General features: G+C 41.4%; 1 protein-coding gene and 1 long non-coding RNA gene across 3 annotated transcripts in view; one reads left to right on the top strand and one right to left on the bottom strand.

The window, feature by feature from the left end:
- Positions 1-26,497, top strand: part of LOC124997507 — an 85,285-nt gene that overhangs the window by 6,601 nt on the left and 52,187 nt on the right. Inside the window, exon 3 of one of the 2 annotated variants that reach the window (XR_007110978.1) lies at positions 3,697-3,834. The exons of the other annotated variant lie outside the window; for it this stretch is intronic. This is a non-coding gene — a long non-coding RNA (uncharacterized LOC124997507). Of the gene's footprint in view, positions 1-3,696; positions 3,835-26,497 lie in introns of those variants that run through there. 2 annotated transcript variants of the gene reach the window in all.
- The window catches only part of grin2ca (glutamate receptor, ionotropic, N-methyl D-aspartate 2Ca), a 50,380-nt gene that overhangs the window by 3,418 nt on the left and 20,465 nt on the right, over positions 1-26,497 (bottom strand). Inside the window, exons 3-12 of the mRNA XM_047571251.1 lie at positions 18,614-19,215; positions 15,995-16,109; positions 10,954-11,165; positions 5,526-5,694; positions 4,062-4,215; positions 3,733-3,858; positions 2,908-3,137; positions 1,382-1,542; positions 1,080-1,267; positions 242-474 (exon numbers count right to left, since the gene is read on the bottom strand). Of these exons, the coding sequence (XP_047427207.1) occupies positions 242-474; positions 1,080-1,267; positions 1,382-1,542; positions 2,908-3,137; positions 3,733-3,858; positions 4,062-4,215; positions 5,526-5,694; positions 10,954-11,165; positions 15,995-16,109; positions 18,614-19,215 (2,190 nt within the window). The remainder of the gene's footprint in view (positions 1-241; positions 475-1,079; positions 1,268-1,381; positions 1,543-2,907; positions 3,138-3,732; positions 3,859-4,061; positions 4,216-5,525; positions 5,695-10,953; positions 11,166-15,994; positions 16,110-18,613; positions 19,216-26,497) is intronic.

The following is a 26,497-nucleotide window of genomic DNA, read 5'->3' as shown; positions in this document are numbered from 1 at the left end:
TTACTTTGAAATTGTGTATCAGTTTGCAATATTTAATCTCATCTTCGACTACTTTTGACACGGAGATGAATTTTTTTTTAATGTGGCAATTTAAATTCAGTTTGTAAGGCGCCGTCACTAGCACGTTATTTCAGCAAGTGTTCATGAAGTCCTTCTACTGCTTTTACAGTTTCTTATTGGATGACCTTGAACTGTTGTAGTTGCATTCTGATTTGAGTCATTTGTTTTGAGGATTACTTACTCTACTGATAGCTAGGAGAAAATCCAGACGTTCTGATTTGCGAACTGAATGTCGTAGTTTCCAGTAGAGCAGATGTTCCCAAGCAAAAACCAACAGGCTCAGACCCATGGCAACAAGCAGCATGTAGAACACTCCTGCCATGTTGTCAATGTCCAGCTTACTGCTCATGACCTCTTTCTTTTCGTTACGGCAGATGCCGGTGAGCCAGACGGTCTGCAGCTTTTGTGTGTCACCTGTGGATGAGGAGCACAGAATACAGACTTAAGCCCTATTTGCATAACACTGGTATTATTTGGGGACTTTGTGTGAGTAATGGAACACCCTCCAATCTCATATGAAATGCATTTGCATGGGATAATGAAATTCTATCACATAAGCGGCACCCCCGATAAAACTGAATAAGGTTGTACATTACTTCTGTATGTGATTTTGCAAATTGAAAAATCTGATCACGCAGCAGCCGTTCTTCTAAAAGACAAGTAATGAGGGCTGCAAATTTAAGTCTAGTATAAGCCTATGGTCTTTAGTTTCTTAGCAGGAAAAATTCCCTGTTTTGGTTTTGTGTGTATTCCAGCTGTTGTGTAACCACAACCTAATGACTTTCTTTCACAACTTTGCTTCTGGTGTGAGAAGTAATAATGTCACAGCACGGCTTCTCAGCTTGACGTTCTTCAGCGTGCATTACAGTCAGTATTTTATATCATGCCAAAGGTGACCCTGCTTTTACATGTGGCTTTGAATTACCTTTCGCAAAAAGCTGAAGTTAGCAGAGTGAGTGTCTCAGCTACTGTTTCATTGCTGGTCCAGTGACCATTGTGTATATACATGAGGAATTTACCATCAGCCAGGAACTGCAGCAGGGCCAGGTCAATGGGTCGTTTCCAGCGTGATTCCTTCTGCAGGGCGATGCCGTAACCTGTGGTAGCGAACACCTTCCCACTGCCAATAGTCACCAGTTTGCAGCCTTCGTCTTTGCCAGCCATGTAATTCAGCACAGCAGCATCATAGATAAAGGCATCCAGCTTCCTAATGGGTTAAAACAAAATGAATTTTTACTGAAATGGACGTTATGTTACTGGCTCTGCTCTCACTCCCACCTCTGCTGTATACACAATTTTATGACTCTTGGCAGACACCTACCCTGTTTTGAGGCTGTTTAGGGCATCCTCTACTCCCTTCTGGTTGTATTTGACCATGTGGGAGTGCATCTCGGGGTAGTTACTCCTTATGTTGCGCTCTGTGCTGCCATTTGGGACTGTACCAAAGCGGAACGGAGGGTACTGCTCCTGTGGCTTTTGAAACTGTAAAGAGGAACGAATAACAATTTATCACACAAAAAAAGATCGGATCAAATCTGACTCGAGAAATCGTCACTGTACAGATGATGATATATGATCTTATGATCAAATTCAGCTTCCCCCTTCACCTTGATGTTTAGTGATTCCATTAAAGGACTCGCCTCTGTAATTCAGAGGTAGTCTAAGGCAGGAAGGCCAAGTAGAAATGCTGTGAGATACTAAAATAGTGTCATTCATCATGTACACATTTGCTTTTTGTAGGCATTGCTCAGGCACAATTATCTGTGAGGAAAGGAAGCAGGATGGAGGGGAAATAGAAAAATTGCAGTTTTCATAAAGCTTGTACCCAAACATGTGCTACTAACTCACCTCTAAATGGAGATGTTGTTTGTTCAATAATGTGCACTCTTCACATTGTCTGCCTTTAGATTGAACTGCCTCCTTATAGCTTGACTGTATGTTTCCATATGTTCTACATACATGTTGCTGCTATCACATACATGAGTAATGCAGTGTGTCAAGCATAAACTGGTGATTGAAAGGAGGTTGGACCATGTCAGAGTCAACATGACTTGTTACCCACTCACAAGGACTTTTCTTACAAGTGTCTGTTCTGTAGGTGGGATGTAATCATCTACCTTAATGCAGTGCAATGTCCTCCCTTCTGATACAAGGTCACTTTCTGTAGCTTCATCTTGTACCTCATTTACATTTACTTAACCTGCGGGGTTCGGCTCGGCCGGACAAACAGTACTTCAGCCCTCAACTCCCCCATGCTGTCGTGCAGAATGCTGTTCAATAATCTATGGACTTGCTGTCAAAATGGCTCTATTTCTTTCACTTCATAGCAGCGTGTAATGAAACGAGCGTTGTAAATGACTTTTCTGGAATAGTAATGAGCAGTGGACAGCTTGGTCTTTTCCTCACATGCCTCTTTAATCCCTTCAGTTGCCTGCAAGCAAAGAGTCTACAATTCATTTTTGAGCTGATGGTTTAACATGGATTTCCTTGTCAATACTCCTATAAAACATATCCCCCGGCCAGACAAATATGCATAAGATAATACCAGAAAATTATAATTACTGTCTGCCCAGAAAATCCACTTGTGTTCTACATTTCACAGGATTTCCATTGACATCCCCTTCTAAAGAGTCAGAGTATGTAATTCAATTTCACCACTTACTCTATGAACCTTGTTATATTTTGCAGGCAAAGTAAAAAGTCACAGCTATGACATTGCTACTTCTGGGTGTTTACCTGTCATAGCTCTGCCACACACTGTTTACATGCCCCACATAGGCAGTTTTTCCTAAGCTCTACATTAAACACAACAGCACGCACAGGACTGTCAATGACAGACGTCTGTACCTTTTTGTCACTTAGTCCAGAGACTGTGTCGATGTATTGCTCCTGGATCATGAAGGCGGCCAGGTTGGCTGTGTAGGAAGCCAGGAAGATGACGGCAAAGAAAGCCCAGACCAGGACCATGATCTTACTAGTGGTGCCCTTTGGATTTTCAATAGGGACAGAGTTGTTGAAGACAATTCCCCACAGCAGCCACACGGACTTCCCAATGGTGAAGGTGGGACCTCCAGGATCTAGAAAGTGGACAGGTGGACAGTTTTGTGAAATGTTTTTTGTGTGTTTCTCAAATCTAGGAGAGCTTACAAATCATCAGTTTCATATTTCATAACTATTTTTGTTCATAAACTTGCAAAAAAAATGTCATGTTTGTCAATGTTTCAAATTTCTCAATATGTTTAAATATTCTTTTGGCCTTTTTTCCCATCCGTTGTAAGATATTTGGTGGACCACATGGCTCTGAAATACAATTGCACTCAATTGTCTCAGTTTTATGGATATTGATCCACTGTGTGGCCACTGTAAAAGGATTGGATATTACATGTTCTCCAAAGCTTCTTGATGTCCTTGATATGGCAGCTTTTTAAAAATCTGAATATGATAAAAATGTAAAGTTCCCTGAAAAGATTATGATCGTTAAAAGAAGGTAGACATAAATTTAGTGCTCCCTGTACTACAAAATTAAAGCCATATTTCATCTCTGCCACCAATACTCTCTTTTTCAAAAATAGCTGTTTTTTCACCAACATTCACACTCTTCCTTTTCTTCTTCGCTGCTATACCTGTCGAGGGAAGGAAAACTAGTGGACTGGTGAGGGGGATGAGACTCACCTTTGGCAGTCACCAGGCTGCGGTTGTACCCAACAGGACTGCAATATTCAAAGACAAAGACTGTGATGGCCACAACAGTCAGACACATGACGAACATCATCACCCACACCGCAGGACTGTAAGGTTCTGCGGGGACAGAAAGCACAACAGGTTAAATACGTGTATTTTATTGCATGTTTGCTTCTATTCAGAGAGAGGGACATCCAACAAAAGTCTCCAGTTGAAAAGAACCAGTGCTTGTATTGAACAGTATATAGCATATACTGTGAGTCCACCCCGATGTAATAGCCATAACATCACTGACTTTACTTTCAGGAAGACTGTCTCACCTAAAAAAGCAGATGGAGAGACAGTCCCGTTACTTCTTGCCACCATCACACTGATCCCCGTCTCCACAAATGGCACTGAGAAGTCAATAATCTCCGAGCGCTCCTCGTTTATGGTCAGTGAGCCGATGGCCATGTCTGCCCGTTTGTAGAACACCTGCGGCAAATAGAAAGTCGATAAAGATATTTTTTTGGGTGGGATGAAAGTGCGATAGTGAATGTTTGTCTGACGTGATCATAAATCGGATCCTGTGCAGCAACATAATACGAGGTTCCCACTGCTGACCTTTGAAATAAATCTCATTTATGAAGTCAGCATTCAGCTTCTGTCCCTGTTGGTTGTGCACTGTCGGGTTTTCCCAGTGGTCAGACTGACAAAACTTAAAAGACAGTTTGATCAGCTTGATCTCCCAGCATGTAGCATAAAACCTATTGTACAGAACGTCCACTTACAAAATGTTAGAGGCTGGAAGCATCCCGAATGTTTGAACCTCTCAGACTCCCACCACTACAGTTCACATTCATCGGTGACTTCTTTTTTTGCGGTAGCACAACACCGTTTATCATGCTGATGGAGAGACAGTAGATTTACAGTCCAGACGGCCTGCCTGATGCAAGCCATTTGCTCTCCTGTGGAGGTTGATGCCTCATTGAGCACAATAGCCTTCCCGCTTTTGAAAAAAAAAAAAAAAAAAGTATTCTCCAACTCCTTAAGGAGGGTCAGGACAGGAGTCTGTCTGGAGATTATTCACAGGGACATCCACTCCCCCTTTTTGTTCACCAGTCCCTCCTTCCCCTACCACAATGACCTTAGTATCTGTTCATGTACTCATTAATCATTTCTTTCCTTTTTATATATTTATTTATTTACTGCAGCAAAGGACAGTTGTTTTCTTGAGATTTTGACTTGTATGTATTGTTGTCACATACACAAGGTTTTGCTCTCTTTTTATTAAATGAATGCATCCAAAGGTTACTCTCAGGATTGCTTTTTTTTTCTTTAAATTTAATACCACGGTATAAGCATATACCTTTTTGTGGTTATTGAGCTTTTATCAAATTTAGAATTTATGAGTTCCCACTGGTGTGTTTTTGTTCCATGTTTTATTGATAAGTCTCACAAAAAATGTTAAATTTGGCTGAAAAAGTTGAGCGAACATGTAGCATTTTTCCATCTCTTGTGCTAAAAAGGCACGCTATTGTGATATCTGCTGCACAGATTTTAAAGTTTACCAAGTTTATGAATGTACAGTGCTAGTGATTACCTAAAAAAACCTGCTTTATCTCAATAAGAAGCAGATAACCATTTAAACAGTCAGATTTCCAGATGTATCTATATATGTGTTACTGTCCAACTGGAATGTGAATGTAGTTTAAGGAACATTTTCCTTTTTCATTTGTGATCTTGACAAACCTGAGTGAAGTGGGACGACTGTCATGTTAAAAGTAGCTGTTTAAAGCGTGTACCTCTCCGATCATCCCGTTCCAAATTCCCCGGACCAGCTTGCCGTGCTTGCCGTTGGTGACCAGGTAGAGGTCGTAGGAGAACTTGATGTTGCGGGACAGTTTCTTCAGGATGTCTATGCAGAAGCCCTTACAGCACAGTTTGGTGTATGGCTCCGTGTGACCCACAATACTGAAAGATGAAGACAGAGGAAAAACAGGGACACGTCTGATTATCGCTGCTGATTTTGCTTGAGGCTTATTCTTGTTGTTTGACAAGTAGCAAATTTTTAAATTACTGTAGTTAATACCCACAAAATATGTTACCAGTTAAAGGAAATGTAACACTTATTATTCTGATTATACAAAATTACCAACACAACCAGGCTTTATAAGTGGATAAACTTCCTTGTGCCTTGTAATCCTTGGACATTTGAACATGTTTTCTTTGAAATTGCAAATTACGGAAACTAAACATCTCATATGTTTACTTGACAGATAATGAGCTGTAAGACAAATTGGCTGAGTTTATTTTTCGCTCATTTTTCTCGTCACTCTGCGCAGACAGCTAGTATTTGCAAATGAGTTAGTAGTAGGACTGGAACAGAGCCCCAACAGATGGATGGACAGCTGGTCGGACCAAAACAAATCCGACATAAATTAATGACACAAAAAAACAATGGCATAGGAGTGAAACTCTTTGCTGGATTATTTAGACTTGGCCATAGTTAAGTAACTTTTAAAATGTTACTTGAAGAGTAGGGAGTGGCTGTTATTAAAGTGTCAATAGATCATTACCAGGTTCAGTGTGTTCTTCATTAAACGAGTGGAGCATACTGTAACTTCAACCATTTATTGGATGTATGACTTTGAGTAACTGAGTACATAATTGGCATACTCCATTTTTATTTAATTGACCCTGTTTATTGTAGGCTTGTGTTGGGGAAAGGGACAATATTTACTGGAGTCAGAGTAAATTTGCCAAAGAGAAGCGGGGGTGCTTCACAGTCAATAGGTTTTTTTCCATGTCACCTTGCTGGTGGCATCCATGTTCAGAGGCAGAGGTGATGTCAAAAAAATCTATAAGTCTTCATATCTTCATATGTTTTGTAAGGTCAGGACCACATTCCCCATAAAACCCTGACAGCCCTCAGCTCATTCACTCATAAACAATCTGTCTGTCACACTAATAGAACGTAACTGCAGCCTATTCTCCTGTAGTATAGCATAGAAGATGTAGCATTGAGCTTGGCAGGCTGCCACTCTCCTCAGCAATCATTTTATATTTGGTTACAATTCACCTGCTGCCATATTTTAAAGCTACATTGCTGTTAAAATGCTACATATAGCTACCATTTCCTCCTTTAGACTCCTACCTTTGAAGCAGGCTTAAATGTAGTGTCCGCTACAGTGTGCTAACAGTTTTATTGAGGACATACACTTGAGTGAAACCTACCACAGACCTACCAGACCCTTTCCTTCTGTGTTTACTAAGAACATATATGCAAATCTCTGCCCTTTGAGGTGAATGTGTACAATACCACTGAAACATAATCCTGTTTATAAATGTGTGGATTGAACATCAGAGCTGCAAAATAATATCTAATGATTATTTGAGTGATTTATTTCCTAATTTTTATTATTATTTTAAAATGTATAAGGAATTAGGTTCACACATTTTTGCTACCTGTACTGATTACGGATTTTAACTTGGGCCCCTCCAACCAACAGATATTAAAACTGACGTGTGCACAGACTCTCCTCAGTCTATTTATTATTTTCATTTGATTGACAGTCGACAAACCAGTGTTCAGGACTGGACTGGAGTGTAGTTGTCTCCTTTCCTGTGTGTGCTGCACTATTATTGACAAATATGTGTGCACGTATAAGATTAGAGACCCAGTCTCTCCCAAAGTATATGATGCAAACTTATTTCAAACCAAGGTAGGCTTTTAAAACGCCTGTAGTCTCAATCCAGCTTTATATTTCAGTAGTTGTTCTTTGTTTTGAGAATATACAAAATGAATTTCATTTTCATTTTCTATCAGTCAACCATTAAATGTTAATTATTGCTCAGTGAAACCAAAATGCACATAGTACGTTAAGGTGGGCAGTGTGAGGTGATGTGGCAGCTAACTAGTGAGCCATGGGTGCAATGCAGAGATCACTAATGACACATCCCCCTTAACCTCCTCCAGACCTGCACTCTAATGGACTTTGCACTCACACATCAGGACCATGAGGCAATGAGACGAGCAGACGAGGCGGCGAGTAGGCAGAACAGAGTCGCAGCAAACGGAAACAAATGAACACTTCAGAGGAAACGAGGCTGCCACAGCAGACCATGAGTAAACACAGTGGTCCCAATATCCCCTGTCTCACCAGCTGCCTGCGTTCAGGGCTGGGCTTTAACCCAGCTGGCAGTCTTATTAAAATTGGTCTTTGGGAACCATTGTAAAATATGTGTGTGTGAGAATGTATGGACATTACCCTAAGAAGTGTGGACATTCTTAGGGTAATGTTTTGAAGGTGCTCTGGCGTGCATGTGAGTGCGCACCATGCTGTCAGTGACCATCTGTTTAGTTGGGGATGTTCGTGTCCTGTTCCAAGAAAATTAAAGATGGCACTCCCACTGTGAAACCCAGGAAATGGTAACTTTAAGACAAGTTGTAAAGTTGCACCAGGTGGTTTTTCATGCAAAAAAATACATTTATTTGACTAAACCACATCAATAGCTGCATTTCCATTAGTTGTTCGCAAAATAAAAGCAATATTTTTGAAATTCTGATAAAAATACAATTGCGCAAGACTTCACTTTAAGCAAGTTGACTTCAATTGAACTGGTCACACTCATCTCTGGTGGTCTGTTTTCAGGGCAGCTACTCTTTTACTTCATTGTTAGTGGACATTTTCAGATTGACAGGATAGGTATTGAGTGGGAAAATGAGACACAACAAAGGCATCCAACTGAAATCGATCTGGGCATGTTGTACTCGCTGTATGCAGTTGGAAATATAATGTCATCACACGACACAATTTCAAGTTACTGAGATCATTAAGCATTTGTGAAGCCATCAGTGTGTGAAGTTGCTTAGTGCTGCATATGGTCCTTTTGCTCCGAAGCTCTAGGGATCTCATCTACTACTGAAAGTCAGCCTCAGCGTTAATTAAATCAACTTATGATCTAACTCCCATTGAACGCCGCTAATGTATGATGACATTATCTTCTCAGGTCAATACCACCCTTCACCAGGGCATTACCTCCGAATTAATCTTCGACAGAGTGCTCTGAAGGAAAACCAGCTCCCTGCCGTTCAGAGACGGTGAGGAAAAAGAGATTTTTCTGATCCCACTAGAGAACAAGCATCTCTCAAAGGGACGAGCTTGTGTTAACTGCTTCAGGCTGTCTTAACCAAGTCCGAGCCGGACACTCTTGACTGTTTGTCAGCCCTCTCTGAGGACGCCTGAGTGAAACACACAGATGGTCTGCCTGGCAAGCCGAATGCATGGCCCAGGGGTTTGAGGGATTGAATTGGAGAACCTGCATGACAAGTGGCTCTCCATTCAGAAAGCACTGATGCGGGTCGAGCCGTGGGCATGTTTAAGGCTTCTGGGCAAGCTTAGACTGTGGAAGAGATCCAGCTAATGAAAGGTGACCCTGCATCAAGGATTAGGTAACATGCTCCTTAGATTTGTTTGACGGAAAAATATGTCATCAGTTTCTCATAATTTAAAGACCATATAAACATCTTAATAAGTAATGAACTCAAAGATCTGTTGCAGCCTAATGCATACTCACAGGATGAGGCTAAGCTACCACCCACAATTTTGGTCTGTACTGCCAGATTAACCATGCAGATGGACCTGAATGGGGCAGCGACGTTTTTTACGGTACTGCTTATTCTATGATGGTTAATTAGTTAGCTCTATCCATACACTAACAATATATTTTTTATTCTGCTTGTGTCACTCTGAGTGGGTTGCTTCATTGAACCCCTCATTGACTCAATTCCGATGATTTTTTGTGATTTTTTTTTTTGTGTAGCTATGTGAAAATGTTCCTGTGTAAGAAAACCAGAATCATGCGCTTTTCATACTAGCAGGACGATTTGGTCATAAGCGATAAAGCACTCCATAACCCAGAAGGGACCTGGACTTCATCGTCCGTTCCCTTCATCTCGTTAACGGTGCTGTCAGTAATGGATAATGGCCAGCGCTTTCTCCCCCCACTAATGAACACCAATATCAGTCTCTAGGTGTTGAGGATTGATGACATGGCCTAATCGTCCCATCTAATTGATACCTCGCCATGCAGCACATATATTTCCCTGATTGGGTCGTGGGGTGATCCCTGGGATATTGCACTCTGGCCAAGCAGTCTAATGACTATCTCACCTCATTGAGTGATAAGAAGCCATGCATGTGCTAATGGTAGTGGGAAGAGCCTCTTAATCTCATACCTAATGGAACTCTGCAGTTGGATACAAAATCAATTAAGCTGAGCATGTTAACATGTGAGAGTGAATGTGCGACTGTAAAGAGATATCAATTGGGTGTGTCTTAGAAGATGTACTTGACTGAAGATAGTCGACAAACAGTTTGTTTAAATGGTCAGAGAATGTGGATACAGGAAAAGAGTGGATAGACTTTAGAGAACCTTGAAATGCTCTTATAGTTAAGTCACAGTGCAAAACATTCTACTAATATATGGTTTGTGCTTGCATTTGTCTCTGACTAAAGATTTGGCATCCGCTTTGACAACTGGAGAGATATGAGGGTTTGATACCGCCTCCAGTCCCAGATGCACCGGAGCTCTTTCTTTGAGTGTTAAATTGTTTGGTAAAAGATTCGTTCTCTGTTTTCAGATTTGCCTTGTGTGAGAAAACACATGAGGACTTCTTATGTTCATTTAATACATGCAACAAGAAAAATGCTGCTCCTCATTCATTTGAACCCATTTTTGGACCTAGATAGTTCAAGGTTGATAAATATTGGGTTGGCTTTCTCTCCAAGGACAGTATCTTAGACTGACATGTGCTTTATTACACCGTCTGTCTCTGAGCTCTTTTCAGCTGCAGGCACCAAGCTTTTCAGTTTTGCTGGCTTTTAAATGGCATATTAATTCCAGCTAATTAATGTGAAAATAACAGTTAACTTGCAAAAAGTCCCCGATGAAACTTGGCTAGTTAATACTCTGCAAATCATCTTCTCTACTTGCCTTCTGTAACATCACACAAAATCACACAAATCACACACAATTTATGTCCCATCTATTATACTAGCATATTAGATGTTCCAGTATTTTTGAATAATTAGCTTTCACAGATGTTGACAGATTTACAGATCCCATATGTTATTCAACTCATTTTCAATTTCTAACTACAGATTGTGAACAATTATTCTTTTTAGGTGAGATCAAGTGCAGGTGTAACTTGAATCCCAAGTAACTCACGTCTCCGTCTTGTTAGACTGTCGTCGGCAGGGCACAGTGTTGCTAACACATGTGCCGGTGATGGGGTCCACCGACTCCACAATGACAAAGGGCCGCTCCTCCAGCGTGGCCACAGTCAGGTGCCTGTAATCTGACACGGGCTCCAGGTAGGAGCCAAACCGCGGCCATACGGGGTATCTCATCTGTAGGATCCCCACCTCATATGTCCCCACCTGAAAGAGTCCAGAGAGGAATGAATCAACAAGGGGTAGTGACAAATCTCTGCACCAAACTTCAGACGGCTACCATGGTGCTGAGCAGCAACACAAGGAGAAAGAAACACCTAATGAAGCAGCAGGGAGATCAAAGACGGATATGTCCAACTGTATCTGTTGCCGTGACACGTGTCTGAGCTCAGTGCCATGGACATAGTTTTAATTTGTGGACAGTTTAGAGGAAATTGATTTTGGGGTCACTGGGGATGTATGGAGAGACTCCTAATGCAATGAAAGCAATTCCACCCCCTGCTATATAACCAATAAGCTCATTTTAATTGGATGTTGTGGGGAAATGGGCATTAATGAGCCGGGCGAATACATAATCAAAGCCTAGAATTAAACATTCCAAGCTCACTTATTTAAGGATGCCGTGACCTGTTTAGTACCATGTTACACAAATTGGCCCATCTGACGCTTCCTGATGAAAATAAAGAAATAACGGTCAGAGAGGGCCATTTGGACCGATGCTGGTTGTTAATTTAATGTTCAGACAAGGCTATTAAGTGCGATTAAATTCAGCAAATGCATTACAGACAGACAAAGGATAGAGTTGTGTAGTTAACTCAGGAAACATGACCTTTCCTATGGTTGAACCTGTAGCCTTTCTTTAACAATATCAGGACCGCTTGATCATATAAACTTCATGTACACTGGGTGATTTTGATTTTGATGAATATAATAAGTATTGCTTTGGTATTTAAATGTTTATTCACATACACTGAAACAAGTGACAGTGATTCCCATTTACAAGCCAGGATTTTCCAAATCCTCTACAGTATTTCTTAGAGATATTTATTAATGGACTGTGGCACAAAACATAAAGCTAATAAAGTCTCCAATTCTAGACGTACCAGGGCCCAGCCTTTGTGCACCAAACTGCATGGTAAATGGCAGTTTTGCTAGTTTTACTTTGTCAGAGAGAAGACATGAGGACATTTTATGATCATTTTAATTGGATAATGACAAAATAGCGTCTCCTGATTCATTTAAACTACGATTACTGCAAATGCCCTAAAAAAAAATAAATAAATAAATAAATATTGGACCAATTTCAGCTTGTGCACCAATGTAAGATTCTGGCAAACTGCAGTGGTCTGAGAATTGATATTGATGCCATAGCATTTACTACCCACAAAGGATGTTCAGAGTTTGGAACAAGGTATGTTGTCGAAACGGGGATAAATGTTTATATGCAGAAGAGATAGCCGGGGAAAAAAACATCACATTTAAAGTAACTAGACCAAAATTGAACAAAAGAAAACCAGAACACCCCTTCTGCATTTGCTTCCTTCCTTCTACTTGCTTCATTCCAATAGATATCTACATGTATGACAGGAAGAATCCCCCCTTTATCTGCAGGATTTACCATGTGCGGAAGACATAATCCACTTTACAGTGGTAGTTGGTGCAAATGTGAGCTGATTAATATTTAAATAAGTCGTTTTATGAATGTCACTTACTTCCTGGAGAGCTAAAAAAATGAAAAATAGTGTCTGCCTGGACAAAATGTTTTTCCTCCCACATAATCTCTGCTGTTGAAACAGGAAGGGGGGCAATCCCATCTCATCACCGACGGTACAGCTTGTCGCAATGAAATGAAAACACTGAACAAGGGAGGGAAAAGTGCAAATATATCTGGGTTCTCTCTGGACTCCTCTCTGCTGTCACTCGTATTGATCAGTCCTGCTGAGTGTTTAACTATCACTTCACTCACGGGCATTTAGTCAATCTGAATTTCAAATTACTGGAAAATCTAGCGAGAGGGAAAAACAACATGACGCTGTGTGGAATTTGTCTCGAAAAACAATCGGAAGCCTTTGTTTTCCCAGAAAAACTGGTACCAGTGATCTCAGTGAGAACGGGACATGGAAATCATTATTATAGAGCTCATGTAAATGCTGCCATAAGATGCACAATTCTATAATTGCCTGTCTGGAAAAAAGAATATAAAGTGACTGTAGTGGTAGTGTCCATTACAGGAAATCCATCGGGGAAAATACAATAAACTTTTGTTCCAGGCTTGAGGGAAACTGTAATTTCTGAGTTTGTGTTCATCACAGATATGCAGCTAGCGAAACGGCAATTTTTCAGTCCTGTATGTGACCCTGCCAGATAACGACAATGGCGGGAACACTTCTCGTCCTTCTCTGGTTCGTTTTCTCTCCATCGCTCCACGCTTTTGTCACGCTGTCCTTCCATTTCCCCCAGTTACTTTGACTTTTAGATCCGTTGCAGGAGCCGCACAATGACTCTGGAGGTTGCAAATTAAAGCAACCGCATATGATAAGAGGTTTGTAGGGATACTCGTTTAATAAGTAAAAGAACTGAGCTACTTAATGTAAAATATCAGTTTATACGGTGTCAGGCTAAGGCCGATGTATGGTCGTGACGGACCTTGCGTGATGTACAATGAAAAAGCAATCCAAAGGTGGAATTGATTTTCAGCTTTCAGAGAAAATAGGCCAGAGGCAACAGAAAGTTAAGCACGGAAAATGGATCGACTCCCACTTCTTAGCTGAAATTTTGTGAAATGAGCACCGTGTTGTTCTCTGAAGGAGTGAGAAAAACGGTTTAAATAAAGGTCAGCGTGGTTGAAATGAGGAGCGCTGGAGTGAGCGAATGAGAGGACACATTTGTCTGAACTCTGTCCGCAGTGTTTTATCTTTTCTGAGAAAATCTATCTTATTAAACAAGAGCAGAATCTTCGGCTAACCTCAACTGAACCTTTGAAGGTAGGATGGTGACGTATCCAATTCATGTTACTGTTACTGACTTCAAATTAATTTCATTCTTTTAGAGCATCCGTTCGTTTCATAATATTAGAGGAGACAGTGTTACGTTTATGGGATGTTTCCAGAGCCAACTTCTGTGTTTGTCTTTGACAGTGCAGAGGACAAGGATACTAAGATTGTTAAAAAGCTCCCTAATCTACTGGGATTGTTGCAGAGGGGGAACAATGCCCTTCAAGATGAACATCCAGCAGCAGGACACCAGGTGCAGAGAAAAAAATGAAAGACTCAACTATTTTAGTCTGTTCAGACAAGAAAAGGGTTGTCAGGAAAGTGAGACGGGGGACAGCTTTAGTTTGAAGTTGATCATATTTTATTACCCGTGTTCTGCAACATGTTCATTCTTTTTATTTGTTCCCTGATTGATTAAGTTTCTGTCCATTGTAGATGCTACACAGATGGTGTTATTGGATTATCTCCAGATGAGTCAAACAAGCGTTCTGAACAACAGACACAAATAAAATCTTGTTTTTTTTCTTTTTTTTCTCTAGATACACACCATGATGAGCCCCTAAATTCACATAGATTGCTTGTATAAGACACAGTTATATAATATTTAAGTTAGCTTATACAATAACAGACTCTGATTGCAGTTTTCAGACATTAAAATTAACACGTTTTCATTCTCATGACCTTGGGATTCAAAGCTCATTCCAGCTCGACCATTTGCGAATGAGCTGCATTGTGTCAGTTTGACACCGTAGCTACGGCAATAGCTAAGCCTGATGCGCACCTTCTCAGAAATGTAACTACATGTCGTGGCGATGATGCAAACTGCAGAAGCTGTGATTGGTCTGCTTGGTAGTAGCATATTTCCGCTTTAGTATTTCCGGCTTCTTTTCAATCTCCAATTTTTGAATCGATTAAGGTTAACTGAGGGGGTTCGGAGATATAAACATTTGTACGACTTGTCTTTGCCGAAATTCTGGTGAAAGTTTCAGTCGGCATTGTTGAAAGTGGAGCGTGAAATAGAAACAAACAGGACTCGGACTGATGAGCCCACAGGTATAAATGACTGGCACAGATGTAGGCTAGATGTAGGTTACACCGTCTATGAGAGGTATAAACCGCCCTTTAGGTGGTCAAGCACTGCTAAGATAGCGATGGCCAGAGACATGTGGGTGATACCATGGTGGGTACTTGCCCCTCTAAATATACTCAGTCCATGCTTTAGGCTACTGATGATTGACTAAAACATGGGTTGTGTATGTAATGTGATGGTAAAGTGAGCTAAGGTGTCCTATCAGTGGCATTAATGCATACACAGAATGTGTTCGTTTGCTTCAGTTTCTCATTTGCTCAGGTTCTTGATAACATATTGGGAATTATTAGGTCACAGAAGCTAAAAATAGCAGTACCACATAATTAGCAGAGAAGTGCCTGCAGCTGTTCACTTGGAGCGTGATGTTTAACTAAGCACTCTGTATTCAACCAGTGGAAAAAGCGATCTCCCTGCTGCCTGGTGTCCACATCACATTCACCCCCTGTGGTTAAATTAATGTCTCAGTCTCCAAACAAATCAATGAGGCACAGTCACCTGACTGCGTGGGTTTTGTTTTAATTTTCTTCTGAAGAGTTGGAGGGTATGAGCAGGAGAGGTGGGTGTGTGTGAGAGAGAGTGAGAAAGAAATGTAGTACTGTGTGTGATTAGGAGATGATCCCTCATTAAGTGGTTCATTGGTATCAGTGGAGCTCTGACTCCTCTAACCAGTCTTTACAAAGAGACCAGTGATGTATGAAATCACTCCTCTGTTGGTGTGCAGAGAAAGACATCAGGGAAAGACAGAGAGAATGAACGGCAGAACAACTCTTCTTTTCTCTCATTTCGTCAGCTAAATGATGGCTTTATGCATTCATGAATGATTACACAAATACAGTTAAGTGCTTGCACAAAGAAAATCCTGTGTGAAGTGAAACATTTGCCATTATCGTATGAAACGCATAAGATAATGCTCAGGGAGTGAAACCTATACCATTATCTTTTGAAATGCTTACCTTGTCCCACTGTCTCTCTCGGTCCAAAGTGATTATTATCATGGCTGGATTCACCAGGTATCCATTACTGTTGAAGGAGAAGTCATTGTGTTCCCATGTTACATTCAGCATGTGCCTGTAGAGAGAGACACACACAAAGAGATGGATGATCAGCGAGTTTCAAGTGATCAAATGACTGTCTACGCTGTGTACTGGATTTTAATGCATTTGTGAAATTTATGTCCACAGCCACAGAATAGCACCCATCACAGTTTATCACAAGAGCCTCCCGAGTGGGGGTGGTGTAGGAGATGAAGGAAAATAGTTTCATTTTGGCCTGTTGTCAAGTAATTCGAGAGATGAATCTTAATTTACAAGAGCAAGTGTACCCTCTGCTTACCCTCAAGTTTCGTTTTAATAAAATAAGGGGGCAAGGTGAAACCAAAAGAGAATCCAAATCCAAACCCAGTGCCAGTCACAGTCATGAGCTAAGATGTTGTATGTAGTATCCTATAAGTCACTTGGTTTGAAAATATAGTATTGCGATGTTTTTTGACGCGATATTACACATCAGGCATAACATTATGACCACCCTCCCAATATTGTGTAGGCCTCCTTTGTGCCTCCAAAACAGTTGTGAGAATGGATGTCTCGGGGTGTCCTGTGGCGTCTGGTAACACAGCTGTTAGTGGGTCTTTTAGGATCTAGTGAATTTGCTGGCCAAGTCAACACATTGTGCTGTTTTCTACAGGTTTATGAGATTTTGTGTATGTGGCTGTGTCAGGCTTCATCCTGCTGGGGATGGCGGCTGCCCTCAGAGTGTCAAAGCACACGTTTTGCTCTGTGATCATTACTTTATAATGTCATGGAAGCCCTGTTACCAAACAGGTCCTTTCCTTTGTAATAGACTGCTTCACAAGTCACAAGGTGTCATGACAGACCCTTGACTGACACAACTGATTCCATTGTGTCATCATTAACATCTTGTGTATATCAGACCTGTGGCGCTGCTCTCTCACCTCACCCGCCACTCCAACAGAGGTGATGAAAGCCTGCTGAGAGGACAATAGCCGTCACTTGATGTGTGTGAAAAGCCTGGTTAATCTGGTAACACACGATAATCCCATTAACAGGTGAGCTGACTCATTAAGCTTGTTTGAAATGAATCTCTAATCGAGTGAGGGCAGATCTGAGAAGCAAAGGGGGTTGTTCATGTTTGATCTGGCTGGAAAGTGAAGAGATGACTGACTATAAAGCTAATTGAAAGTGCTTTGTTCTGTCTCGCCGACCTTCAAGTTGCTCCTGCTGCTCAAATCATGCCTGCCGGGTTCAGAAAGTCTAAACGGAGGGGTTCGTACGGTATCAAAGCCTGAGATTATGTCCAACATTTCTTTTTATGGACGGTTTGGTATACAAAAGGAAGACTTTTCTCCCTTAAGGCGCCGAAAGAAAAATTACTTCTGACACCAGAAAGGGACAGTGATGTTTTATAAAGCAAGTGTCTGGTGATGCTCATGTCGTGTTTGCTGCCCCTCGGTGACCGTCTACAACCAACATTACACGGAGCGTGCTGCCAATCTCTCTGACTGACCTTGGCTTACATGAACCAAAAGCCATTGCCTGAGCTTTTTTTTTTTGGCTGTTCCCTTTGCTGATTAAAACATTTTTCCAACAAAATAGGATTTGTTCCACGGCACAGATGGCGTCAGATTGCTCTTTTGGGCATGGTTGAAACGATGAGGAAACCACGCCCCCATCCGTCGTCACCAACACTCCCTCTTACCCCTTCTGTTAAATTACCCCGCAGTGTCCAAGAGGTATAGGAGGAGTGCTGAGGAGATGAGCAGAGTGGCAGAGGACACAGTTTGGGAGAGTTTAATGTGCTCCACAGCTCCAAACAGATGGGAAGTCATGAATAAATAAATGACTGTTGACCTCTTTCGTGCTGTTGATGTAAGTCACCATGTGATCCCTGTTCATGAGACAGCTCTTTTCTTCAAACAAGGTTATAATTATTATTGTAAAATTTTTTATTGGCAATAAGAAAAGAAAAATATTCTCTAGTGCCAGACTGCGTCTAACATACTGATTTTAATCTAAACCAAGTAAATCGATAGTTTTTTGATGCAGTGACCTATGTCTTCTTGTTTAGGACTACGGGCTTGGCATGAAAGAAGACAACTGAATGTATGAGTATGAGTATTTTTAAGTGTTCGTCTTGAAGTTGTCCTGTTGTTGTTTTGGCTCGTTCTGAGCAGCTGGAGTAGCAGCTGGTGCTTTGTAGAGTGCATTTTCAGCACTCTGGGGGGCTCAATTTGAAATTAAAGCATTATCCTTAGTGTCTAGTCTACAATTAAACACAACAAAGGAGATGCCATAAAGCACACAGTTCATATCTCATGTTCACAATTGCCTCTATTAACATCAGGTCAAATCTTGAAAGATTCCAACGACTGATATATGGGTGCAACTGAGAATACAGTTGATTTAAGCATCGTGGTGCCATGCATAATGTATCTATGGTGTGTTAAACAGATTCCCAGAGATTATTGACCCAAAAAATACGAATTGCAGCTACTGGAAAGATCCAATTAAAACGATAAACTAAGGTCGACCAGTGAAGGCAACTTTGTCGCTCACCTGAACAGAGTGTCATTATTAGCTGGCGGCTTGGCAGGGTTGTGACAGTCACTGTGGCCCTCAGGAATGAAGCCTCTTTGTTTCCGAAAACTCTGCACGCCTTTCACAACAATGGCCACGCCGTCCCGCACCCTTTTCCTCAGGCTCATCTTCCAACGGTCGGTGATGATGCTGATGAGCCCCACGGGGAAGCTGTCAGGCGGAGGGTTGTCTGGGTTTCCCACAGCCAGGCTGGGGATAATCCAGATGTAGCCCGGCCCCACAAGTCCGGCCTCAGCTGCCAGGGAAAACAGGTACTGGGCCTCTTCGTGGGAGCAGTAGACCAACAACACCTGAGCGTCAATCTGCTGGAGCAGCCTCCGTGCTCGTATGTCGTTCATGCTGTCGGCGGACATGTCAAAAGTCAGCACATCCTGCAGATCCCATATGAAGTAGCTGGTGTCAGTGAAGGACTTGATGTAATCCACATAGGTTTCATAACCCGGATAAAGGCTGGTTATGACCACAAAGCTGTCCCAGTTGTACTCCTCCATCACCTTGAACATGCCATTGATCTGCTGCTCGATGGAGGATCCCAGCTGGAGGAAGTTGGAACCCTCACCCTGGAGAAGGAGGAAGACGTCATGTTAGTTAACTCACTGCACACAGTTTGCTCCAGATTAACAACCAAAATCATTACCTCCTAATTCAGTTTGCACAATGTGCGCTGAGATCACCGGAGGACTTTCATCATACTAACAAGACGACACACATAATTTGTACTCAGACAAATCCCACACAGGGGAGAGAGTCACCCAACCAGTAGGTTCTGTAGTACAGCTATGACAAGAGCTAAGTGGTTCTGCTTTATTTTGCTCATCCAAGAGCTGCAGACCCATTCATCATTTAAACCCACACGTCTTGGTTTTGCCGTGCAAACACTGGCCGTCATCCATACTTGCAAATTCAGAGGGATTGCACTATCAGCATGGCCCGCAGCTCGCTCTGTGTTTCATCTTCCTTTTTGAAAATGCATTGACCTTGAGGGAGGAATGAGGATGGCGTTTTTGTTAAGTGTATAATCAGATGAGTCGAGGGGATAGAAAAAGGCTTCATAGCATATTTTGGTGTCCTACGATTACTTCTTAATGACTTAAGTGTTCACATGGTGCTTATTATTAAAACATGATATTGAGTATTTCCAATCCTTTTAACAAAGACAAAACAGCTGCTGAGACATTACTGATTGGTTTGTGTCCAAAGGATCTTAAAAGTGTCGAGCAAGAATCAGCGCTGCAGATTTTAAGTGCTGTCTGTAACAGTTTCATATCAATAAATTGCCTGAGTGTACTTGTGTACCAACAGGTTCCACAAACAAGCTTTGCTCAACACCCACATTTTCAGACTTTTGACAAGGAACCATTTCATTGGCAGTTTTCCTGACAGCTTTTATTTTATTGTTCCTAACTTGAACGCAAATCAACCAAACCAATTAGCATTAGCTCAAAGATTATGAGAGATATCGCATAAACATTTATCATTGCTTTATATTTCTTTCTTCGTAATGCGAAGGATTTTTTAAGTTATCAGCATCAATACAGTGCAATACACCAATAAGTCTCCTGTCTAATGTTGTGTAAATCCCTCTCAGGTGGCAAGAGAACAACTCAGACGTGTCTTGGCATTACAAAGGTTCTTCTGGGGGGTTTTCCTGTGGTGTTTGGCACCGGGAGTTTGGCTTGGGTTGAGATTTGGGGCTTGTGAGGGTCTGACTGAGAGAGCGTAGAGAATATCTTGGGGTATTTCACATCTTCTTTGAGTTGTTCCTCAACAATGTTTCTAACGCCTCTGCAGTTTGTGGGGAGTGTGGTCACCACCAGTGTTAAGGTGGGTGGTACACCGCATTGTAAGTGTGACCGATTGCTATACTTATAAATGCAAATAAGTCAGTAATAATTGAATCTCTGCAGCTCATAATTGATCTAAAAGCGATACCTAAAACATATTGAACAATTAAGTCTTAACTTTCTTGAATTAATTGTCATGTCTTGAGTATTTAATACAGACCAGTTATATATCATTGATTGAAAAATGCGTTCGCAAATTGCAAGCAGCTTATGAGAAAGTTAAAAAAAAAAAAAAGTTCATATAAACGACGAATAAATAACGCATTAACTATTAATCAAATAGTTCTAGTGCTGTAGAAATATGTGCTTCAATCTTAACAGCTTCTCTCATTAGATCAGGTCTAGTAGTTGGAGCTATGAGCCTCCTCACAGTAATTAATGTGGTACAGTTAATGTGAGGATGATGGACTGACTGACATTCACAACAGGGATTATTGATTGTTCAGGAGATTCTAATCATCTTCCTCATTGTTACTTTCCTAAACAAACGTTGTCAAGTCACGACAGCCCCTTCCATTTTCAGAGGATCCATTTTTTCAGGGGTTATTAACCTGTTCTTCCTAAAGTAGAAATACAAGTTTGGACTCTGCTGGGATCTTGGTATTAAAGCGCTCTGCCTCTGTCAGGCTGATAGGTAGGTGGCCTCCTCCTGACCCTGTCCCTCTCTGGGGAAAAACCACTCCATCCTGAACACCGAGCCCTCAGAGCTCAGAAAATGGAGGGGTCAGGTATCCTGAGACTGCAAACAGGCCTTGTGATCTTATTCATTCTGTCTCCTTGTTGTCCTTGAGAGGAGTTCAGCGGTCTTGTGATGAATGAGCATCTTACGGTTTGAGACGTCATGGCTAAATCCACTGACTTTGTGGCTCTGGCTGTTCACATCCCTGAAAATGTTTTCTTTTTCTGGCATTCCGTTTCATTTGCCGCTGCCCTTGTTACTTCAGACTTGTCCCGAAACAGTAAGGAGGCTATATATGATAAAGCGGTTTTTGGTGCATAGTTTTTGATGTTCCATTTTCCTAATTCCATAATGAATGCAAGGAAAAGTCGCTATCTATAGCCAGCTATTCTCTCTACTCTTTTAAATTTTAATTCCACCAATTCCAATGTGACGCTTATATCTCTTTTCTTGAAAAAGCCTGGTCTCTCATGTTACTCATTAATATTCACATAAATGACGCTCAGTTATCAGCGTCTTTACCAGGAATTGGTTTTTCCTCAGTGTAAGACCATGCTGTGGACTAAGATGGATTAGACTGCACCAGGGGCTGGCTGGGCCGGCTGCATACATCCATACTGGGTGCAGGGTTCTTATGCAGGTTAGTCACGGAGGAGCTTGAGAAGATCATATAAATCTACTCATTTTCCCCTTCCGCTCACTGTCCCACAGCAAATCTGTCACCGTTATTGCCTCAGTTCTGTACGTGCATCTGCCTGTTCCTGCGTTTCCAACAGCGCAGTATCAGTTTGTTACCCGACAAGTGCCGAGATATCATGGAGCGAGAGAGAGAGAGAGAGACGGTGCAGGTGTTCACGGTCGCGTGTTCTTTGTATATGCTCACTAACCCACGAGTGTGGCAGATTAAAAGCACCCTGCAAGCTACGATCTCAACAGCTCATTTAGCAGAGAGCGCACCAATAGCTCTGTCCAAATGAGCCCGGGGCATTACCGCAGGCTCAGCTGCAGTTCAAAGCCTGGAGTCACGACCACCTCGTCGGCGTGCACAACATGAAGAGTACTGTCCCATGCATACGGTTGTGGGGAATTACATAAAACCGGCAGTCACAATCATTTACACAAAATGTAAAATAAATTCTACAACAGCAGCCTGTCTAAGATCTTTCGGTATCTTTTGTTTCGGTGTCGAGACTAAATTATTATCATTATTTTATTTTTTTTGATCCTATTAGTCTATAATTTCAAAGTGTAGCAGGGAGTGTGTCAGTACACTGGTGGCATCACACCGATGAGGTTGCTTGTTCCTCCTTCAGGCTCCAAATCCTGACCCCACCACCAACGTTCTCCAATATTTGTAGCTTGACATATCTCTGTATGTTTGGCTGCAGTTTACAGTCATGATAAGAATTTGGACTGGATGTTTGATCTCTAAAAGATCAGTCTGGAAGCTGCACTTACCAGATAATCCTTAAAATATTTCTTTCACACCTTAAACACTTTCTCTATTTCTTTCTTTTTTTTTTTTTTAGCTTCAAAGAAAGTTTCTCCGAACTTAAAAAGCCTGTTATGTTTAATAATATAGTCTTTCCTCCAGACCATAGTGAATTAGATTTTTAATCCCTGACAGACAAGGTGCCTCTATTTAAAATAGCTGCAGGTTGCACTGGTTTACACCCCTGCAACCGTTCTGCGCTGTAGAGGGCTGCGCCGGTGAAAGCAATTACATCTGTGCAGTGGTGTGTCCACGTTGTCCTGTAATTATGGCACTAAAACCCATTAATCACAGGTGTTGCATTAGCACGTAGTTACCTTTCTGTATGTTAAGTTGCACTGTACAGTTTGTAGGTACGGTGACTATAAGAGAAGCTTAATCCTTAAAGGAAACAATAAATGCCCAGAAAACTTTGTGTGATACACATACTAAAATCTCACACAATAAGAGTGCAGGAATCAGTCATAAGAAAAACTAAGGTAAACTAAAAATTTAAACCCTGAAACTCTATAAATATCCTTTATCTCATGGCATCATATTGCTCTGCATTATGGGTACTCCATATATGATCATAATCGTTTTGAATGGCTCCATTTAGTTGGTAAGCTTTACTTCCACAGTGTTGTCAAATGAAGCTCACAGTAATAGTCAACAGTCCCAAAGAAGATTATAGCCACTGAGTAAAAAGCTTAGCCTCTCTGGACTGTGATTACATCCACCAGCGTAAAATATACAGAAGAACTCATATCTGTTTGCAAACACAGCTGCAGAAGTTCTGCATTACACACTTGGCTACCTTTGAGCATTTTGTCAAGCAACTGTCCTGAAGAGTCCAGTTGAATAAATGCTTCGCAGCTCGATGTTTGGTTTTGAAACTGAGTTACATTGTGTGCAAAGCAGTGATTATCTCTAAAACCACATCTGTTTATATGGAAGCAGTGGCTCAGTCACATTACATACAATCACATACAATATCACTGACCTTTACCTGCTCAGATACATCTCAGTGAATAGCTGAAGGTTATTTGAATGACTTATGTGGACGACGTCTATTGATAGAGGTGGACTGGATCCAGAATTCTAAAGGAAATATTGGGTTTGCGGACTTGAGCCACAATGACTGAATGCACTGTAATTGTGTTGTGGCAGGGAGTGAACTGAGGATACGGAACTCAAAAGTGGCGTATGTTTTTCCTGATGACATGACTGAACTGCATCTCCCCCACTCTCTCTGTCTCTCCGTGAAGAGTGACTTCTGGCCACGAATCTTTGCAGCGACATATGTCTGCCTCCGCCACTCAGCGGGCAGTGCCCTGGCACCGCCTTCCTGTGCTACTGACGTCACGTAGATGCTGCACGGTGACCAGTGACTGGTCCTTTGCCATTTCGAAACACAGACTGTGATACTGTATAGACAGTGTGCGGCAATATTAAAACAGTATGAGGATGGACATTCTGCATTGGAAAACGAGATGATTAAGAGAAATCGAGTAATTCTGCTGATATTTTTCTCTAAAGTGAAGATCAGAAACTGAATTAAAATTGTTTTTATCTTTAAAATAGCCTGTAAAACCATACAGGATGTGCAAGTCTTGTGGAAACATAATGTGGAAATGTATTTCTGACTATTTTAATTGACAGGTCTGTTGAATTTATAGCTATAACATCTGTTTTTCTACAGTGTTGTTGTGTTGAAGCTCTGTCTGTCAGGGACTCGTGGTCAACGGTCTGACTGTTTTCTATGTCTGTTCTGGTCTGTTTCAGTCAAGACAGGTACCACTGTAACTGTGCCACTGGTTTTTAAAATGCAGGACGCACAAGTGGAGACACGAGTGAGTTCAAAAAGTAGCAAAGGCAGACGGAGAAGGAAAGGGACTGCTCTAGTTTTGAGAAAAGCCTCGGGCTCATGTTCTCGCAAAGACAATCAGGGTTTTTGCTTGTGTCTGACTTTTGTTCACTTAAAACGTTCTGGCTCGGAGGATGTGATCAGTCACACTGTGGAATGGATGTTTCAAAGGATGCTCAGGATTTTAGGTCAGTATATCGAACTAAATGTAGAGAGAAAACGTAGAGTATACACTGATCAGACATAACATTATGACCACCTTCCTGATATTGTGTCGGTCTCTCTTGTGCATTCATAGGTTGTCCTGTGGTGTCTGGCTTTGGGTCCTATGGGCTGAGGGGAGGGGCCTCTGCGGATCAGACTTGTTTCAGTGCATCCCACGGATACTTGGATCCGTTTGGGATCTAGGGGAGTAAAGTGCTGTTTTTTTTTGCTTTTTCTTCCTAAGCTATTTGTGTGTGAGCCTCTGTGTCAGGCTGCATCCTGCTAGGGATGGCTGCTGCCATCAAGGAGTACCATTGCAACGGGGTGGGGTGCCTGCTGCTGTGGTTTAGGTGGGTGTATGTCTAAGTAACATCCACACAAATACCAGGCCCAAACGTTTCCCAACGGAACATTGAGTTGTCACAAGTGGTCAAGTTATTTACTTCTCCCGTCAGCGTTTTTAATGTCATGGTTGAACACTCTATAGTTGAGTGTATAATTACTTATAAAGCACATTAGGTGTCTTTGTTTGTTCAGAAATTACACTTTCTTTCCAGCAGTGTTTAAACAAAGCCACTCCAGGAAGTACTTATTTGCTTCCCTGAAATGCTGTGTAATGGTCTAACATTGTCACTGTTTCATGATGCATGAAACGGTGACAACAAATGGTGAGATGCCAAATGTTAACCACCGCCGTGGCATATCATGGGTCATCAGGCAAGGATAAATGATTTATTTTGTCATTCAGGCTTGAGGACTTGTTCGGCGTGCTCTCTATGGTTGTATCGTTCCAAAGAGATCGCAGTTTAAATTTCAAACCATCTTTCTTTGAGCTTCAGAAACAAATCAGTGATTGGTGTCAGTCATCATTACTGGTATTGATTCATCCTCACACTGGGTAGACTTATGGGAACTAATTGATTTGATTGGCAGTAGTGAAGCCCGTAGCTTTAGTGTCGATATGAAATGACACATAGCAGTATTTATAGTGGAGTGGACTATTTAATGCTTCCAGTCTTAATCTTGGCAGTCTTCACTGAATGCTTGTGATAGGAATTGCAAATGACACAGATATTTGTACATGTGCTCTGATGTTGCCAACCAATCAACCTGAAATGTCCAGAGGACAGGAATCAGTTTATCACGTAATTTTACGCTGTCATTTTCAAAAACAATCAAACTCTGTGTTTTCAGCGACGTGTATAAAAATAATTTAAAAAAGTGGTTTGTTGCTTTGTTGGATACCCCTGACAGCACGCCATAAATAAGTGAACTAGCAGCATCCCTGATTATGAGGAGACTCAAAGAAGGCTGGAACAATATACATAAATATCATGGATACATTTCGACTTGAAATAATGACTAAGTGAAGGATAAAAAGAGGGACCACTGTTGTTGTCTAAATAGTCTGATCTTCAAATATTTCTTGTAGACACAAATCATTTGTCTGAGGGTACTCATGCAGATTCTATTCAGTTTTACATAGAGTAACTTTAATTATGATTTCAGTTCTTTGTATTCCAATGGTAAAAATGTGCTCTTTCTCAATTGCTGTGATAGACTGATGCCAAAGGAAAAGGGACATATCTTTAGCTCTATGTGAGTAACTCTTGGATGTTGAACTGACAGACGTCTCTTTCCTGTTAAGCTATGCTACCAAACAAGACCCATTTTTGGCCATAATGCTTTCAGGCTGTGACTCACTAAACCGACATCACAGAACTGACAGCAATGAGGGCCAACTGTGACATCCTCAGGTTGCCTGAGTCCGGGCCAA

The sequence above is a fragment of the Mugil cephalus genome, chromosome 20, assembly GCF_022458985.1.
Source record: "Mugil cephalus isolate CIBA_MC_2020 chromosome 20, CIBA_Mcephalus_1.1, whole genome shotgun sequence".
In the NCBI taxonomy this organism is placed as follows: Eukaryota; Metazoa; Chordata; class Actinopteri; order Mugiliformes; family Mugilidae; genus Mugil; species Mugil cephalus.
The sequence above is the reverse complement of the archived record's forward strand: the minus strand, read 5'-3'. Positions and strand labels throughout refer to the sequence as shown.